The following is a 19248-nucleotide window of genomic DNA, read 5'->3' on the forward strand; positions in this document are numbered from 1 at the left end:
CTCTCGATGCCTTCTAAAATCGTTAAGGTAAGCACTTCAGAACATGGACAGAAACGTTCACTCATTTATTTTAAGAAATGTGTAAACAAAATTTACCCACATTTGAAATGCAGCTGTACTGAATGGAGCGCACTGTATATGACTGTTTATACTTTGAGTGGAAAAAATCTGTTGCACCAAGTTTGGTTTATATCAAATATCACACACAAACCACTTGTGAGATCTCAGGCTGTCTAATACTTGCTCCCTGTAGAAAGTGCAGTACTCTAAACACTCTGGTATTTGGTGCACAGTACTGATTTTGAAAGGATCACTTCAAATAAACCAATACTGACTAATTGAGACCTCCCTGTGAAAGTGTCATAAACTCATCCCAGTCTATGTGATGCAGTTATTGCAGAGACTTATTAGTTAGACTGCTGGACGCTATGTGAAGCATAAGTGAATCATACAGGACCGCTTACATCTATTGGTCTTTGTAAACCATGTGCTAGTATGAGCATCCACTCGTGTCCTTACAGAGATGAACAGAGCATCACTTTCAAAACATTTGTGATGTTGAGGGCACTCTTCACCTCTTAAGAGAACAAAATGCCAAAATTATTCCAAAAGCAAGAAGCATCATGAAAATTGGTCATGTGTCCAGTCTCTCAGGTCCTCTGTGTCTCTGGCAAGGAGCTTAGGCTACCTCTGTCTATGATGATTGAAGGGATGGAAGCATGCCTAGGCTGTCGTGGAGCAGGGTTTACGCTGGGTTTGGAACAAGCCTTAAAGCTCACTTTAGTGTCTCTGGGGTAGAGGCCCTGCAGGACACCAGCCACTACCACATCTGGGAGGTCTGTAAAGTTAAAAAAAAAAAAGTTAAAAAGGTCTATATATTTAATATATAGATATATTATAAATATATTTAAACATCAACACAAATGTTTAATGAAGCACAATTTTTTTTTGCAATGTTGACTTTAAATTATTCCAGAATAAGAAATTACAAACCAAACAAGTGTATGAAGGAAGGGATAACATTATAGTCTGTCAGCAACCGTCTCCCAAAAATCACAAGTCTCACAATTGTGCTTATAGAATGCTAGGCTGCAGTGCTCCAGTCTTAAATTATTACCAAGTACAAGATGAAATGACCATTAATGCATCAGCAGTTTAACATTCATTGAACACGCCTGTGTCAACGGAACTCTTTAGAACAAAGTGCAGTTAGGTAATTTTCCCGCTTTTACCACACCAGCTAAACCTGGCCATTAAATTGCTGAGTTTAATTGGCTGTGCTTGAGTAGGAAAATCAGGGGCAACTGGTTCCACCTCTACTGCAAGCAAAGGCAATGCAGCACCATGACTTCTTTGTTCATTTATACGGTCCACGTTTTCAGCAACTATGTTTGCTGCTTCCGCCCTAGAAGGCCATACTGTAAGCAGTTCAATGTTTTCTGCACTATAAAGTGTCTGTTTCTCAACACATCAATCAATCAACCTTTATTTTGACTCGGTAGTACATTGAGGGCAACCCTCATTTTCAATGTAGCCGTGACATGACAAAGAAAATAATAACTACATTTAATCATTATAAATTAAAAGAAAATGTAAAATAACAGTGAATAAAAGATAAAAGTAGATAAAATAGAACTTGAGATTTAAATGATAAGAAATTAAGATCAAAAGCAGATAAGAAATTAGTAAGGTAATAATATAATATCACAAATTTAAAAAAGTAATGATAAAAAAACAAAAATAAACTGAGAGGAAATAAATAAGAGATAAAGAACTAACACAAGGAGAACTAAGACAAAAATAAAAGTTACGATTAAATATGATTAAGTAAAACAGGTACAGGTTTGATATTAAAACATACGTAAATCATAAATATACGTAAAACATACGTACCTCAATGAGCTGATAAGATTGAATCAGGTGAGTTAAATGTGCAGCTGGTGTTGGGCTACTATCTTCAGTTGTCAAATAAGAAAGGTATAGACCACTGTGCACTACTGTGAAACACTAAAGTAGCTGTCCTCAACAACACTGAAGAAAAATACTGTTTTGAGGGGACACTCAGTGATAAATGTTGTCTAAAGAAAGATGTCTAAAGTTTATTAGTATAATGAATATGTTACCTGAGTCTGATGCGATGAGATAGGGGTCACCTGAGAAGCCCACCACTCTCTGATGCAGTAGCTGACAGCTACAAGAAAGAAAGACTAGTGAACCAAACTTTGAACTACTGGAAAACAGAGTCCAGCAATTTAGCAAATTGTAGTTGATGAGCACAAATGGAGGAATCAGTCTCTTTATGTGTGAAGTCCACTCTGGTCCATAATTAGTGGCACCCTTGACTAAAATGAGCACAGATAAAAGGGAGGAAGAGAGGAGGTCTGCTATTTAAAAATGAAGCTTTGAACCGCTAATGATGTCTAACAATGTACCAGATTGCACTCAGTGGAGACAAATGGAGGAATCAAGCTCTGTATGTGTTTAGTACAGTGTGATTACTTACAATCATAAAGAAAAAGAGATAAAGAAGCTAATTTTTCAAGAAATTGTTCGCAATATGAATGAAACATTAAGAGACTATAACACAGCAATGAGAATTCCTGCACTGGTAAATCTAATGTAGATTAACAACCAAAGTGTATTAGGTTATTTTAGCTACCCATTTAAAATGACGTAAGTATCGATATAAGGGGTACTACAAGGACGTTATGGGACGCAATCGCTCACCGCATTACGGACCCAAGAATGATTGTCCTGCATTGCAGGTAGCCAGGGCAAACAGTTGTCATTTTGGAATCACAATCTGAGGCTAATCCTCATGTTTTTGTCCTAGTACTTGGTGGAATTGATATTTTGCTGCTTATCTTAACAACAGCCAAACGCAAAAAAAAATGTATGAGGTGCTTTTTCCTTTCATGAAGCCCTGTTTTTGCACAAAAGCTCTATTTTTGTGCTTGTCCAGCCATGCTACTCAGTTCCTGTCAACATTTTAATGACAGTAAGCAAACTCCAGGCATGTGATTTTGCTGCAGATATGCTCTCATTAAGAGCTGTCCTTGGGCAACCCTTGCCACTCTTTCACTGGTTTTATAATTGGTGTCTTATGGCAGATTTTGAAACTCTGTGGCCTAAATACACACACCTAAAAGCTGTTGCTGATGTATAAAACTTTTTGATTATTTATATATTATTTGTTTAGTGGTGTCTGCTATGTGTGCTCCCTGGTTTTGTCCTTTAACCATAAAAATGTCAAAATTACAATGTTTGTCTTGACAGTAACAGTATATTTAGTGTAGAATTATATCTAAAAGTATTACACACATAAAATAGAGCTTACTTATTCTGCACCTCCCTCTACATATCAACATGAGGGATGAAAGAAAATATGGTCACTATATATTATTTTCCTTTCTAATGTAATTCTCTCTTCATATGCTCTCCTGTATCTGTTATTTTCTTATAATCTTAACCATGTTTATTTTAGAGTGCTAGCAAATGGTCTTTCGCTTGCCTAAGCTTGCCCCCTACCTCATTTTGTATTGAAATGACCCTTTGTCTCACAACCCTAAGGTGACAACAACCACCCCCCTATCTCTACCCCCTACATGTCTACTCATATTCTCCTTTTACAACCCCTCCTTATCTCTCCTCAAACTCCTTTTCCTCCTTCCTCCCCCTTAGTTTTCAATGCATATAAGGTCCTTCCAAAATATTCTTGTTAGACTGGACTGCAAACTGGAGTGCTGACCAGACTAGAATGGACTGCTGACCAAACTAGACTAGTGACATACTGATGATCAAGCTGTGCCCGTGCATGATCATCTGCATGCACGTGAATAAGACTAGACTCCTGATCCTGCTGATTGACTGTTGAACGACTGCGCTCTGTATATGGAAATAAACTCCAGTCAACGCTGAAACGCCAGTGTCCTGACTCTTGTCGAATTTCTAACAACGATGAAATCACATCCTGCATGTAAAAAATAGTTAACTGAACTCAAGAAGACTCTCACCTGTACCCGTGTTCTTGAGAGTCATTCCATTCTTCTTCACTAAAAGGAAAATAATCATGGTATGTGACTTACGGCATGTTTGACAAAATGACAAAATCTGATGAGAGCATATCTGTCTACTGGTAGGTACAGTACATACTGAAAACTGCAGATCTTGTTGGCTGAATGGAAGTGTTTAACCTGAAGAAAATCCAGCAACTCCTGAGGAACCACTTCATTCTGGTACAGGATTACCTACATGGAGAAAAGAGCACTAAAACACAACTTCTTGACTATGTACTACAGAGTTAAAGGAAGCAGTTAAGGAAGGTATGGTGTGATTCCTGCTGTACCTGTATGTAATCCTCTAGCTCCTGCCGTCTCTGCTCCAGTGGTTTAGTGCGTAGGTGCTGGTTCCTTTTGCTGGGGAAATCAGGTAGCTGCACGATCTTCTTGAGCTTCCGGTGTAACGTCTGGAACTCACTCTGCCGCCGCAGAACAAAGTGTTTCCTTCCATTGAACAAAATCTCCACCCTGAAGAGCTATAAAAAATACAGAAACCAGACAACGGGTCTGAACAAGTGGAAGAACAAACATATACCATGACTGTCCATTTTGAGGGAAGACCAAAACTGAGAAGTGTGCCCTCTACTAAACTGATTTGGTTATGTCCACCTTGAAATCTAAGCTGAAGCACAGCAAACAATACAGCCAACAAGTCTTTCACAAAAAAAAAAACATCTGCATGATCAAGGTAATGACATGAAATGAATGCTTTAAATTGTCTCTTTGATATTTCAAAAGAAGTCAACTTCTTGTTTTTTAACGTGATAACCAGTCAGGCTACTTTGAATGGGATGATGAAGCAGCTTCACAAGAGAAAATGTAAAGAGAGCTACTTCACGCCCAGGGTATTACAGCACAGGTTAGCAACAAGCCCTGCAGCACCTGGACTCACCTTTCCCCATTGTACATGACCTAAAGAAAAAGAGCTTACTGAGTTTTTGTGCCTGGTTTGAAACCTTACCAGCTATGGTTCACTAATGTTCCTTTCTCACAGGTACCTACAGAGTCCTACAGACCATTTTATGAACAGACAAGAGGAACAAGGCCTACAGCTGCTGGATGCAAACGGAAACCTAAAATGTTTCAGACTCATTTATAATAGTGTATACTGGTTAGCATTTTAAACTGTAACCAAGACGTTTAATTATGATACAATGAAGGGTGGTTGGTTAGTGTAGTAGTTAACACCTTTGCCTTCTACGCTGTAGACTGGGGTTCAATCCCAGGGCAAGCACCCTACACTATACCAATAAGGGTCCTTGGGCAAGACTCCTAACACCACCTTGGCCTACCTGTGTACAATGATCAAATTGATAATTGCTCTGGATAAGAGCGTCAGCAAACTGCTGTAAATGTAAGGGAGCCCACAAAAGAATTGCATTTCAGGGTAACGAACGCAGTTCGTTATGTCATGGAGTCATGTTTGGGTTCCAGTAAGAGCTGGCAAAGATTTTATGTCCTTGAAGTTTCTCATCTTCCCTGACTTACAGCGGAACTTTTGGTACACTGTGAATAAATGTTAAGGCGGCCAAACTTGAAATTACTTAGTAACTTGTTTGCACAGCTTTAAGAGTTTATTCAACTTTTTGTTCCATTGTTGCACAGACTTAAAGATCAACACTGACAAACAGTGGGCCAAACTGCTTAAGTTAGTTCGTCACTTCTTTACATTAACTTAATTAACTTTACATTTACACTGGGTTCCAAAACTAAAAAATGGTTTAATAAACTAAAAAAATTATTAATAAACTAATACATTTCCACTATATCTTTTAACAACACTGCGCCAGGACTGGCCTGATTCTGGTAACTAAAAAATATTTACATTGTGACTATTACTTACACAAAAATAACTATTATTTATTGTATAATTACATTATGCTTATCCTATAATTAAACATATATTGAAACATTTTATTTGGAATTTTTTTTTTCACATCCAATTACTTTCTGCATACATCTAAACTGCTTTCTTTATTAATCAAAAGCCCAGCTCAATCAAAAGCATCTGCTCAGATGTAACAGACCGAGCATAGCAGAGGATTCAAACAAGCTCATAAGAAAACCAAATTGCTCTTTCTCACCGCTTTCCTCAATTATTTAAGGTAAACATTACCACTCAGAAGAGACCAGGCAAGTCCAATCCCAGTGTAGACAGTACAACATAGGTGAACACACCTGAGCAAGCAACTTCCACAGGTTTAAAAATTAATGTGCATCATCAGGTATGAAGCCACGTTGTACTCTACCACGTCTTGAAAAGGTAACAATTCTTAAAGCTCAGCTGTGTCCACCTGTATGCATGTATGAACTGATTAACTGATTACATCAGAAATCTTTCTGAAACAATTGCTTTAATTGTCTAAACAAATTTTGCACACAAGTCAGACACACGGTTGGAATAGAAAATACACAGGTAAATAAAGTTACGATGGTGTTTACAAAAAACTGTCATGCGCAGTACATCATCATGCTTATATGTATAAACTCACTGGCCACTTTATTAGGTACAGCTACCTTGTATCTACACTCATTTTCCATTAAATCAGGTCCACTTAATATTAAGGTGCACTTTGTAGATCTTAAATTGAACACTGTAGTTCAGCTGCTTCTGTATATAACTTGTTAAGCCAATTCCACCCCGTTCATCAAAGACCAGGACCCCTACAAGACCACCACAGAGCAGGTATTATTGTTATTTGATTCACAGCACTGTAGCGGTGCTGACATGGTTGTGTGTATGGTACTGGTACTAGTGTATCAGATACAACAATGTTTTTAAACACCTCAGTGTCACTGCTGAACTGAGAATAGTCCACCAATCAAAAACATCCTGCCAACAGCGTCCTGTGACCACTGATGAAGGATTAGAGGATGACCAACACACACTGTGCAACAGATGAAGATACGCTATAATTTGTAACTTTATACATAGAAAGTGGCCAGAAGGTAGGAGTGCCTAATAGAGTGGACAGTGATGGACAGGGTGTTTAAGTACTGCTGTGTCTGATCCACTCGTACCAGTGCAACACACACTAACATACCCCGATCCACATCAGTGCTGACAATGATCCACCACCCAAATTACACTTGCTTTGTGGTGGTCCTGTCGGGGTCATAACCACAGTGAAAGGGGGCTAAGAATGTATGCAGCAAAACAGATGAATTACAATCTGTAAGTTAGGTGGACCTTAAAGAATGAGCACTGAGTGTATTTGTAGCATATGTGTGGGAAAGAAAGAGACAGCAAGAGAATGAACATCTGACCTCTACCCTGTAATGCTAAATATACTCAGTGCTTAACAGATGCAGAGGTCTCTGGTCAATTTCTTTGTCACTTGCAGTGTGTGAATGTGGATTCTTCATGAAATGCTTCTAAAATGAAGAAAAACATAAGCAAAATTAGTAATAAAACATACACTAGACAAAACATAAACATACAAATCATCCTGATAGAATAGCATACAGTATGGAAATAATAATAAATCTACAAAGTAATAACAAAAAAAGAGTGGTATGTGCAAAAGAATACTAAAAGGAGCAGGTTTTGTGAATAACAGTGTGCTATGTTTTTTCTCACAGTAACAGGGTCTTGAAAGCCATGTCACTTTTATACATTAGTTTTGCAAAGTAAAAAAACAAAGCAAAGCAAGTGAGCCACTGTTTCAAATACAGGTTAAAATACATAATACTGGCAATGTCTTATTCTAAAAAATGCAGTAAAATGTGCAATGAAATATGGATTAATATTACAAAGAGAAAGTCTATACTACAAATTAATGTACCTGGGACAAGCTGTAAGTCCTGAGCAGGCGAGAAACAGAGGCAGCAGATGGACGGCTGAAGGCAGACAAAACATTGGTGAAAGGTTTAAAAAACTAACTTCAACAACTGAAACAGATACAAACTCATTTATACAAACTCAAGCCTCTCAATTCCAGTAAAGATGTTGATTCCATACCTCAGAAATACCTTTCTTCCCAGCCTCTTTTAGGTTTAGGTGGTCAGCAAGGAGCAGGGTGGACAAAGTACACAACTTCTTACCCGTAATGTAAGACAAGTGTTACTTATTTGAATAAAACCAGAAATACTCTTGGTTAAATATTACTTAAATTAAGGTATTCTGTCAACATCTGTACATATTTGTTTTTAAAAATAAGAAGACTTGTGTGGCCACAGACATGAACAGTTAAGTCTAATGCCTGTAGCCGAATAGGCCTCCTTTACAGAGAGTAAATAAAAATATTATGAATTTTGAAAATAAATAAATAAATAAATAAACAATAATACTGCTTCAACACTGACTTCAGAAGCTTCAGACCTTTTAGAAGTAAAAACATAAACAGAATACTTTTACTTTACATTGAAAAAAAAAACACAGCTTTTAAATTTAAAGTAACCAGGTTAACTTGTGTTCTATGAACTCAAATGTTTAGGCTGACCTGGTAACTTACCTTTTTAAGTTTAAAAGCAGCATTTTTTTACAGTGTAACTCAAGTAACATTTTATGAAAAGAATTTCTACTTTTATTCAAGTTCAGAAGTTTTGCACTTTGTTCACTCCTGGCAAAAAGGCTCCTATACCTGAGAATGTGGTGGGTGGGTAGGGGGCCTATAAGTAGAAGAGAAACGATACACCAGTTTATTAGAAAGAGAAATGAAATTCAAAACGTCTCAAATTTAAAATGGTAACTTTTAAAAGGACTTTCTGATGGACTGTCTTCTACTTTGTGAGAGCAAACGTTCATGTAAAAGAGGTGGCTTGCTATCCTACCACAGTAGATAACTAGTTAGCAAACCGTTAGAAAGCAACAGAGTTCAAAATATAGGAGTAGGTTTGAGTAAATGTCAAAATAAAACACTACTGCTACTTCAAATAAACCAAACATCACTCACCAGTAACTGTTGCAGAGCCTTCAGAAGTTCCCACCACTCGTGGAGTGTTGGTGATGGCTCGGACCTTAGTATGGGTGAGATCCATTTTTTTGCTAACACTTAATTTGCCAGGCCGCTAGATGGGCTGAGTCCAGGTGTCAACACCACTGCCCAGCTGCTGAGGCCAACTCTTTATGTTATTGCCCATTAACATCTAATTAATCTAATGGTCAGACGTCTATAATGAGAGCAAAATTTGCTGAGTCCGGGTATAGAGAGCATAGGATATAAACCAAATAGGGTTTTTTCAGCAAAACTCTGTTTCTCTATGTAGTTTGCACATTGGGTGTGATTCACTCCATTACGTAGCTCCATGTTTAATCAGTTTGATGATATTTAGTCAGTTCCTTCAGACACCCACCCCCCTCGGCACACAAATGAACTGATTACATCGGATGTTTGTCTTTAAAGGGATCAGTTTGATAAAGTGAAGTACTATTTATTAGGCAAGGCAACTCAAGTAAATTAGGCAAGGCAACTCAATATTAGGCAATATTAGGCAAGGCAATATTAGGCAAGGCAACTCAAGTAAAACATAACATTAAATTGAAACCGTGAGTTGAGACAGTGTGTCTGCTATGAAGGGACTTCAGAGCTGTTCAGTCAATTAAACCATCATTAGAACAGTGGCTGGAGTTTTTACAGTGTACTCACTTCCACTTTATATTCTCATCCTGACCAACACGTTTCACTTCTCAGCTGCATCCCTTTTGAGAAAATACGCCTCTTTTACTTTCCGTTTGTCAGCACAGATTGAGAGAAACATAGAGATCTATTCAAGCAAGCTTTGACAAGTTAGAGTGAAAATGTACTCAACTGAGTGAAGGAAAACTACATGAGAGCCTGAGTGCTGAGTCTAAGGACCAGAGGGCTATGACTCATACACACAGAATCTAAAAAGGTAGACCCCACTGGAGTTCTAGAGGTGTCTACAGATTCAACATAGACTTCCTGAACTCACACAGATGAGTACTGTGCATTATTTGGGAACCCACTTTTCATTTATTTAGTTTCTGGTGCCAAAAAAGAAAGAAAGAAAAGAAAAAAAGCAGAAAACATACCTTACTGAAGATTACACAGAACCCTCGACAACTACATATAACATTTTTCAGTATTTATTGTGTCCACCTATTACAGCATCTATTCTTTTTGAAAGAAATTGCTTTGGGTTTTTGAAGTAAATGTGCAGAAATTTTTTCAAACCTCCAAAGTTCAGTCTTAGATGTTAGCTGCATTTTCTGCTTTTCACGTTCCAATCTCATTCAGTGACGCATCAGTCCATAAAAACTTTAAACTTCTGTTTGAGTGTTCTATTACTTGACAGTTACACATCCTTTCAAACTCACAGTGGAAGGATGGACAGAAACCCCTGTGGATGTGAAGAGTGGAGTTTGATTTTCTCCTCTCTCGCAGAGATGAAAGCTTTAACCCCTTAAAATCCCAGATTTTTACATAGTAAGGCTTATTATACAGTAACTACAGAGAATTCAACATAAGCTGGTTGAGTTATTATCAGGTTATACAAGTGTGTAAAGAAACGTTGGGCCCACTGGGCATTTAAGGGGTTAAGATAATGACTGTTAAGAGTCCCATTTTCTCTGTATGTTAGCACTCCTGTTTTTCATTTTCCTCTTCTGAATGCAAGTGGATTATCTTCAGAAATATCTCCTTTAGCCATTTTAGATGAAAAGAAATGTAAGACGGCTGCTGCTTGTGTGAGTGTCAGAATGGACAAATTAATAGATTTCATATTTTAGTTGGTGTTGGAGGCTTTTTCTCTGTTTTTGTCTGACCATGAAAAACTTTAACTAAATGAGCATTTACTGTAAATTAAATAAACAGTAGAAAACAAAACCTAGAATTTCAGCAGGCAAACACTCACATGATGAGCAGTGAGATCTCTCAGCGTTATTAGTTAAGTGAGTTGGAGGAAGCCGAGCAAAGCAAAGAGCACTCTTCTGTTCACTGTGCTGACAGCGGACAGTCTGTCTAGCAGACACTGATCTCTGTGCTCTGGAGACACTGCAGGAATGCGATAAACAGCATGACTAGCCCATAAACTCTGGGCTGAAGCTGCTCTTTTAGGTTATCTCGATCTTTTCTAAATAAATCCTGACCTTAGTCAGTATTAGCTCTATGTGGAAAGACAAAAAGGACGGTCTATCACTAACAGGGACAGCAGTCTTCCAAAGCCAGCTGGAAGCTGTGGAATGGCTTGCAGGAGAGTATGGCTTTCACTGTGTTGTTCTTAACCCTGAGCAGAAAGATTTGGAGGAACACAGGCTATGTGTAGGGTGCTGTGTGTTTTGGGTCATGAGCGCTGCTCGTAAAGAGCTCCATTCAGCCTCTCCGTCTCCTTCCCTCCCTCCCTCCCTCCCTCTCTCACTGACACACTCTCACACACTCTGTCTCTCACTCATAAACACAGAGCAGCCATTGTCACCGATGGGCAGATCTGGACGTTTCCGCTAGGATGAAGCTCTATCACACAGGAGCCCCCGTGTCCCCCCACACATATACACACACAACACCAATGTGTTCAACATACAGGCACCATACAGTAGAGTGGAGTCAAACATGGTCCACAGCGCACACAGTCAGTATTACATCACTGACGCCTCAGTTCTAGAATGCAAAAAAGTGAGAACTGTGGAACTCCAGTTCAGCTGATTCTAGAATAAGTGAGGTACAACACTGACTGTTCACACACAGACTGTTAGTTCAGTTCAAATTGTGGATTATTTACTTTTAAGGGGGCAGAACATTTTTTTTATTTAATTAATATACATGTTCTGTTTTTCAATATCCTATATTTCATTTCTTATGTAGTTCATGGCCCTTGCATGTTTAGAAACGGCCCTGCTGGCCAAGCACTTTGTAACAAACAGCAACATTCGACTATGTACTGTTGTCGTTGGAACATCTAGAAAAAGAATTGAACCAGACAAAACCAAAGGAACCAGAGTAAATAAGAAGAGAACATTTTAGACCACCTAACTGCCCAAGATGGTACCTGTGGGTCAAATCAAATATCCTTGCAGGCCAACTTTAGCCCGCAGGTTCCATGTTGTCAACCATAACTCGCACCACTGAGAGAACGTATTTTTATACAGATTCTTATTTTTTACCTTCATTTTTTTCTTTAAATATTTTATTCTTTAATTGCTTTCATTTTAAAAAAAAACATTGTTACTGTCAGAACAAAAACCTTGTATCTCCAAAAAAGTCATTTTTATAGGGGAAGGAAAATGCATTATTACTACATAATTTTCAGTGTAAGTTAAAGTAATAATCAGTTACAAGTTAACTGAGAGGAAATGGTGGTGGCACACAGAGAAGATGAGACTTGGAGACCACCAGAGTGAATTTTAAGGGAAGAAAGAGCACCTTGTATGTTAGGAAACAACTGGAGTTTTTAAGTGTACTGAATAAGAATTTACTGACAATGTGCAAATACCTAAGGCTTTCAAGTTGCTAGCTAACTGTTTTGTCATCAACCCACCATAAACACCCCCCCCCCCCGACAAACGTCTTTTGCACCTGTTCTAGATCAACCAAAGGTTTCTGTTTGTTTGTTTTTGTTTGGTCTGTGGCTCTGGTCTTCAGTGTCAACCATATGAAAAGGAAGCTTGTTCAGGGAAGTAACAGCAAATTCAGTCTTAATTCAAGTCTTAAAAACTTTTTAATTTAAGACATTTGAATGCTGCTTTAAGAAAATGTACTGTCATGTAACCCTGAACATGTGCCAGCCACACATATTATTATATAGGTGCTGTTTAAAGCAGAAACCTTCACTTCATGAGTAGAATGTTTATCCAGTAATGCCCTTCTCTTTCAGTCACAACACATACAGAAATACTTTCTGAGTGTGGAAGCTGTTAATTAGTCTGTGTCATATCTGGGCTGCAACTGTTGCACGGCTGCTATAGGCAGCGACGGAATGCATTCCAGCTTTGAGTGACATCAGCACCTTCCAGCATGGCTGTGATTCAGCTGTCTCCTCGCACAGGGCTCTACATTTAGCCTGACAGATAAACATCTCACATACAAACAAACATATGCACACACATGTTTGTACTTTGTCAGGGCATGAAATACATTACAGTATTGTTCATTCAGGTTTTGCTGGTAGTTTAGATAATGTTACCCATTTTCATTTGGATTTCCTACATAGTCAAGACTTTTTTGCCCTGAAAATATACAATAAGTAATGCATATACAAAGCTGATCTGAGTGTTTCTGACTGACTTAATAGATACATTACTTAGTTTATGCTTGCCTAAGTCAGAGAGCTCATCTTGGAAACCGACATATTTGCCTCTTGCTAATGGCACTGACACGTGTTTTGACATGTTCGCTCCAGTGGAACACGCTTCAGTGTGCCATAAATATTCATTTCCTAGTAAAGAGTGTAAGTAGAAATTACAAAACAACAAAAAAACATGTTGCTTATTCAAAGAATCATAAATGAACAGCATCATATCATGCTTTTAGTGCTTAAGCATGTGTTTTGTGAGAGCACAATAACTTGCTTTCTGTTGCTCTTTGGCTGGGGTTTAAGCTATGGCAGTAGCCCAGAGACATGGGCAGGTGGCCGAATGTGTGACCCAAACAGACTGCCCAGCGGCCCAGCTACACACAAAGAATCTCAGAATAGTAGTGCTGATCCAGGATCAGATTACTCTCTGTATTTGCTACTGTGAGCTGTGTCCTGTAAGCAAGAATCAGATTCAGAAACAGTAAGCTGATGCTAGTGGCAGTAGAATAAGCTGGAGCATCAATCAGTTTCTAACACTTTGGTGATTAACCTACCCTATTGTTATACACAACCTAAAGCTAAAATCAGGGTATTGCTTTACGAATACCTTGTTTTGAAAACCCAAGAAAGGAAAAAACTATTTAGACCATTATGGCATTAATTAATGTCAATGTTATTCACACTGTGGTCAGCATCTGACCACAGGACTGCTGGCTGGATATTCTCAGTTGGTAGATTATATTCCAAATGAATTTTACTAAATGAAATACAAAATGAACGACTCTTATCAGCCAGGTCTTTAGGCATTATCTTAGAGTTTAACACCATTAGTATTAATTTTTTGACTTTACATTTCTAAGATCTATTTTAAGGCTTTGTAAGACTTTTAAGGAGCCCACAAGATTATGGACCTCTGTCTGAGTTAGTATGAGGAACTATGCAGGTTTGGAGGTTTGTGGCTCTAGACAGCTGAACCCTCACCTGTTATTGTGATCACTTTGAAATGTAACCCAGCCTCTACTGTAAATTTAGAAAATGATGTGGTGACATTAAAGCTCTCATGAAAGTTCTGGAGCTTTCACTGAAACATATTTAAACCCTTTCATCTGTTCACTATCTGTGAAGCCATCCTAGATGTTCCTCAGGCCACCACAGTGATTAGGCTAAAGTATTAAGACTAGAAAATTCTTACATTCTACTTCATATCTAATCTAGAGACGTGTAAAAGTGTTACAGCTCCATTCAAATCGTGGACAACCGCCAGAGATAAAAGCAGCTCCCGGACACAAAGGAGCCACATCAGTCTTATCACAACACTGAGGTGTTAAGAGTTGGTGTTCCAAGACTAAGTGTAAGTAAGTTTTACTTTTTTGATCCCACAACCGGGGAAATTCCACCTCCGCATTTAACCCATCCGTGAAGTGAAACACCACATACACTCTAGTGAACACACACACACACTAGGGGGCAGTGAGCACACTTGCCCGGAGCGGTGGGCAGCCCTATCCACGGCGCCCGGGGAGCAGTTGGGGGTTAGGTATCTTGCTCAAGGACACCTCAGTCATGAACTGTCGGCCCTGGGGATCGAACTGGCAACCTTCCGGTCACAGGGCCAGCTCCCTAACCTCCAGCCCATGACTGCCCCTAAGCCTGCACTCTTAGAAAAGATGCTTCTTCAAGGGTTCTTCAAGGAACACAAACGTTCTCTACAGAACCACGAGCACTTTGCACAATGAAAGGGTTTTTTGTATTATGAAATGGTTCTTCAGACTGATGGGGAATGTTGTATATTGTTCTGAATAAACTCCTTTCAAAAATCATTAAAAAAAAGGTTCTTCTATCGTTATAAGCTTGACATCGTACGACATCTCTATCAGTCTGGAGAACTAATTCATGATGCAAAGGATTCTGTGGGTGTTAATGGTTCTATATAGATCCATTATCTTTGCTAAAGAACCCTTGAAGGACCACGTTTTTTAAGACTGCAGGCAAACGGCACTGTATCACTCCTTACACTGTCATTTAAACTAACACTAGGCTTACTGCTCGTCTGTGAAGCCGTCACTTCTCCACGCTAAGCAGGAGGCGTTAGGTGCACTTACTTTGCGTAACTTGCCCGATTCATCCACTTCCCTCTCCAGGGACGGTATGGACACCTCCAGCATCGCCCCCGACTGCGAACACAGCCCTCCGCTCTCACAGCTCCACAACCACAGCGCTCTGCTGCCCGCCCGGGGTCACGACCTGTCCGCCAGCGGCTCACAGACTGTCTCTGGAAAATAAAGTGAGTGAAAATAAAGCACAGCCTAGCAGGTCACCTCAGCGCGCAGGTCCGAGTCTCCACACACACACACATACACACAAACACACACACACACACACATACATAAAGAGAGAGAGAGAGAGAGAGAGAGAGAGAGAGAGAGAGAGAGAGAGAGAGAGTGGAGCACGAGCGCGTCCTGCAAAGCCCCGCCCACAACACACCGAGCGGCGCGCTGATTGGTGGAGCTCTCAGAGCGTTGTAAACAATCAAAAGGTTCTCTAGCGTTAAAAATGATCAACAGAACTGAAGTGAATGCTTTAATTCTTTAATTAACTTAAAGAAATCATGAATAAAATGTGCTTTACGTGCCACTTGGCCTGATGAAGCAGAACTGCCCTTTCATTATTCGAAATTCCGACTTATTTGTGAGTTAAACTCACGTATGAAGCAAAGTAAACCTGTCTGTAAAGTTTTTCCTTAAAAAAAATCGGCCTGTGTCCGATCATGAGGCGATCATGAGGACCGCTGTGACTAACCCTGTTCATGCTGAAGCAGCTAATTCATTCACGTCAATGACTGAATGGCCAAAATGTCAGCCTTAAAAATAATTCTAAATAGTCGTGCACACACACTAAATCTCCAAAAGAACACCTCCAAAAAGCTTGCACAACTTAATCTAAAGGGGAAACAAACAGTATTTTCCTTTACTCGCCGAGTTTCTAAGGTCTCTGACACTAAATGCTCTGTTGTTCGTGAGCTGTTTCCTCTCCTTAACCACTGCAAGGGAAGCTGCAGGGCTGCTCGGAGGTCAGCTCTTAATGCCTTCTCTCATTCATTTACACACATCACATGATATGTTGTAACACTCAGCCATTGATTCATTTTCCTGCTGACTACAGACACTTGTCAGCATAAGAGCAGCATCTGCTTACAGACTCCAGTGCCCTTCCAGTGCCCCACAGCAATAACACTATAAAAGTACTCCAGCATATATTTTTACCATTTCAGAACTGCACAAAAGCAACCTAGGTAGGTATAAATAAAGCTTATTTTATTCTCAGGATATGTACCACAACTTGGGTACTTGAAGTGGCTGGATTTACCAAGCAAATCAGACAGGGCACCGGTTAAAATTAGAACTTCACTAAGTTGCATAAGTATAACAGAGTGAGAGAGAGAGAGAGAGAGAGAGAGAGAGAGAGAGAGAGAGAGAGAGAGAGAGAGAGAGAGAGAGAGAGACAGAGAGAGAGAGAGAGAGAGAGAGAGAGAGAGAGAGACAGAGACAGAGAGAGAGAGAGAGAGAGAGAGAGAGAGAGAGAGAGAGAGAGAGAGAGAGAGAGACAGAGAGAGAGAGAGAGACCGAGAGAGAGAGAGAGACCATATCCTCCGAAGTAAGAACATCAGCAAACTGACCATGTGCAGACGGGGCAAAGAGGAAGTTTGCAAAGGTTAAGTTCATAGTCCAGTCCTCTCTCCCTCTAACACACAATCTGACTCCTTCAGTACACCCTTAAAAAGGAGTGGCCCATCGAGAATTTTCATATGGCCCATATCCTGGAAGAGCAAATGTTCCCTGACTTTACAAAATAAAGTTGGATCTAGTATGCAAATTTCAGAGTTGTAAGATAAAAAGTTTCAAAACCGGTTTATTCAGTCAACATGTAGAAACTACAAACCACCCCTTTAATTCACTGATTTTGTGTCACAAAAAACAATACATTTACGAATATCCACCTTAAGCCTTCAGCCTTAAGCAGTTTAGCCTCAGCCACTCACACTGAGGTTCTGGCAAGAGTTTCAGCTTGGACTGTGTTTTGTTTTTTTTTGTTTTTTTTAGCATTACAAGGCAGCCAATGAGAAGAGAACTTGTTTACATATAATATCTTAAAGGCACAGTAACAAAAGCAGCCAGTTTAAATCTAAGGAACAATAAGACGGTGGAAAATAGCCATGTATAACTGGATTAAGTGTGTTCATGGTATATGAAACCAAACAAACATAATAAGTGGACCTTGAAAAATGTAGAATATGAGCTCCTTTAATGATTCCTCTGTGATGGAAAAAGTGTTGAATGGTTCTTTGAAGCATCATTTGTAGCACCACATAAGGTTCTACTTTACAACTCAAAGAAACTTTGAATCTATTTGGTAAGTGGGGCTGATAAAATGAACAATGACTGTAGAAAAAATGAGGTTTTGATGTAGCTAATTGGTGTATTTCTGAGAATGACTTGTCAATAAAATCCTGATGTCACTGCAAACTAAAACAGACTGGCTGTTGGAGTGGATGTGTGCTGCACCCACACTGAGTTTGATAAACACTCTGGCAGTGTGACTCAGCACTTAGCCAAGTAGCTAGCCTGACTTACAATTTGATCATTTTACACAGGTAGGCGAAGGTAGTGTTAGGAGTTTTGCCCAAGGACTCTTATTGGTATAGTGTAGGGTGCTTACCCAGGTGGGGGATTGAACCCTAGTCTACAGCGTAGAAGGCAGAGGTGTTACAACCTACACTACACCAACCACTACCTACACTACCCACTACACTACACCAACCACCTTACAGATTGTCTTATCCAGAACATACTTTGTTACCACTTGATTTACATCATGTTATTAATAGTCTTTTTTTAAATTTCTGCTTAATTATCATCATCACATGTATTGTTATCGAGGTATAATATAATATAATATAATATAAATAATATTTATTGCAACCTGCAGATTGGAATTCAAGTTACAGACAATGGAAAGGAAAATAACTGCTAGTCTAACAAACGATAAAACTGACATTCTAAACTCATTATGTACAATGACTTAAAACAGTCATAATGACAATATAAGAGCATTAATTGTAATTTGTTTACCTAATTTTAAGTTTATATTGCTGTATGTTGGCTATTGCCTCCTGATGTTAGACCCCACCACTTGTCAGACCACATTTTCACCCCTACTTACAAGCGTAGTCTTGAATTCTGCTGCTTTGCAATGTGGACAAGTGCTCAAACCTCTTCACACCAGTGTGCTTAAACTTGAGCCCTCTTCACTGGAACTGTGACAGCACATTTGCACAGCGTTGTTGGAGAACAGGAATGTTTCCACATGAGCAAACAGCCAAAGAGGTGTTGCCATTTTGCCCACCTCAAACAATTCTGGGACCACTGAAAACACAAGAACACCATATACAGTACACAACACAGATAGGAACTATAAAGGGCTTTATTTGGAGCAATGTCTGTTCACAAGTATTAAGCCTTAATTTTTGGCCCAATTCATAGTAGCAGCTGCAGGGCTGAATGACACTTGCTTCGAATGCTTCTATTTTATTGCTTCTGCAGTTGTTATCCAGCAGTTTAACCAACCACGAGAGCTCACACAAGCCCAAGTCTTCTTCCAGAGCAATGAAGAACAAAATCATATGGTAGAGACACATGAGGGTTGCTGCTGTATAATTTTTTAAATTGCACATATTGAAAGAGAAGGATCCCAGGATCAGTTCCCTCTTCACAGTGAAGTGGAACATTCCCTTGTCACATAGAGGAACAAGAGCTAACTGAAAGTGTTTCAGTTCTGCATATTAACTGCATACTTTTACTGGACACTTTATTAGAAACCCCTACCTTGCTGATGTTTAGAAACTGTAGCCTGTTATATACAGTTTGTTTTAGTCATCTGTCTAGCCCTTCATTAATAGTCAGTTTCTGACTCAAGGGCAGCCCTTGACTGGCTATTTTTG

At 39.2% G+C, this 19248-nt stretch overlaps 1 protein-coding gene and 1 long non-coding RNA gene across 2 annotated transcripts; both read right to left on the reverse strand.

Annotated features, from left to right (window-relative positions):
- Positions 1-50: 50 nt before the first annotated feature.
- On the reverse strand, positions 51-15632 carry snx22 (sorting nexin 22). The gene is made up of 6 exons (XM_017706760.2): positions 15353-15632; positions 4346-4534; positions 4153-4247; positions 4014-4052; positions 2124-2191; positions 51-838 (listed from the first exon to the last, which is right to left on the reverse strand). Exons 1-6 carry the CDS (start codon positions 15413-15415, stop codon positions 651-653), a joined length of 642 nt encoding a protein of 213 aa, XP_017562249.1. The 5' UTR covers positions 15416-15632; the 3' UTR covers positions 51-650.
- On the reverse strand, positions 5356-8277 carry LOC108432717. Its single transcript, XR_001858245.2, has 3 exons — positions 8020-8277; positions 7844-7898; positions 5356-7433 (listed from the first exon to the last, which is right to left on the reverse strand). It is a non-coding gene; the product is annotated as an uncharacterized LOC108432717 (long non-coding RNA).
- Positions 15633-19248: the final 3616 nt, after the last annotated feature.

This window comes from Pygocentrus nattereri, chromosome 11, assembly GCF_015220715.1.
Source record: "Pygocentrus nattereri isolate fPygNat1 chromosome 11, fPygNat1.pri, whole genome shotgun sequence".
Taxonomy (NCBI): domain Eukaryota; kingdom Metazoa; phylum Chordata; class Actinopteri; order Characiformes; family Serrasalmidae; genus Pygocentrus; species Pygocentrus nattereri.

Bases quoted from the DNA above. Each gene is read 5' to 3' on its own strand.
- snx22 (XM_017706760.2), bottom strand. From the start codon at position 15,415: ATGCTGGAGGTGTCCATACCGTCCCTGGAGAGGGAAGTGGATGAATCG. The intron at 4,535-15,352 runs GTAAGTGCACCT...TATTTTTTATAG, and splicing joins AATCGGGCAAGTTACGCAAA to CTCTTCAGGGTGGAGATTTT. The intron at 839-2,123 runs GTAACATATTCA...TTAACTTTACAG, and splicing joins TCTCATCGCATCAGACTCAG to ACCTCCCAGATGTGGTAGTG.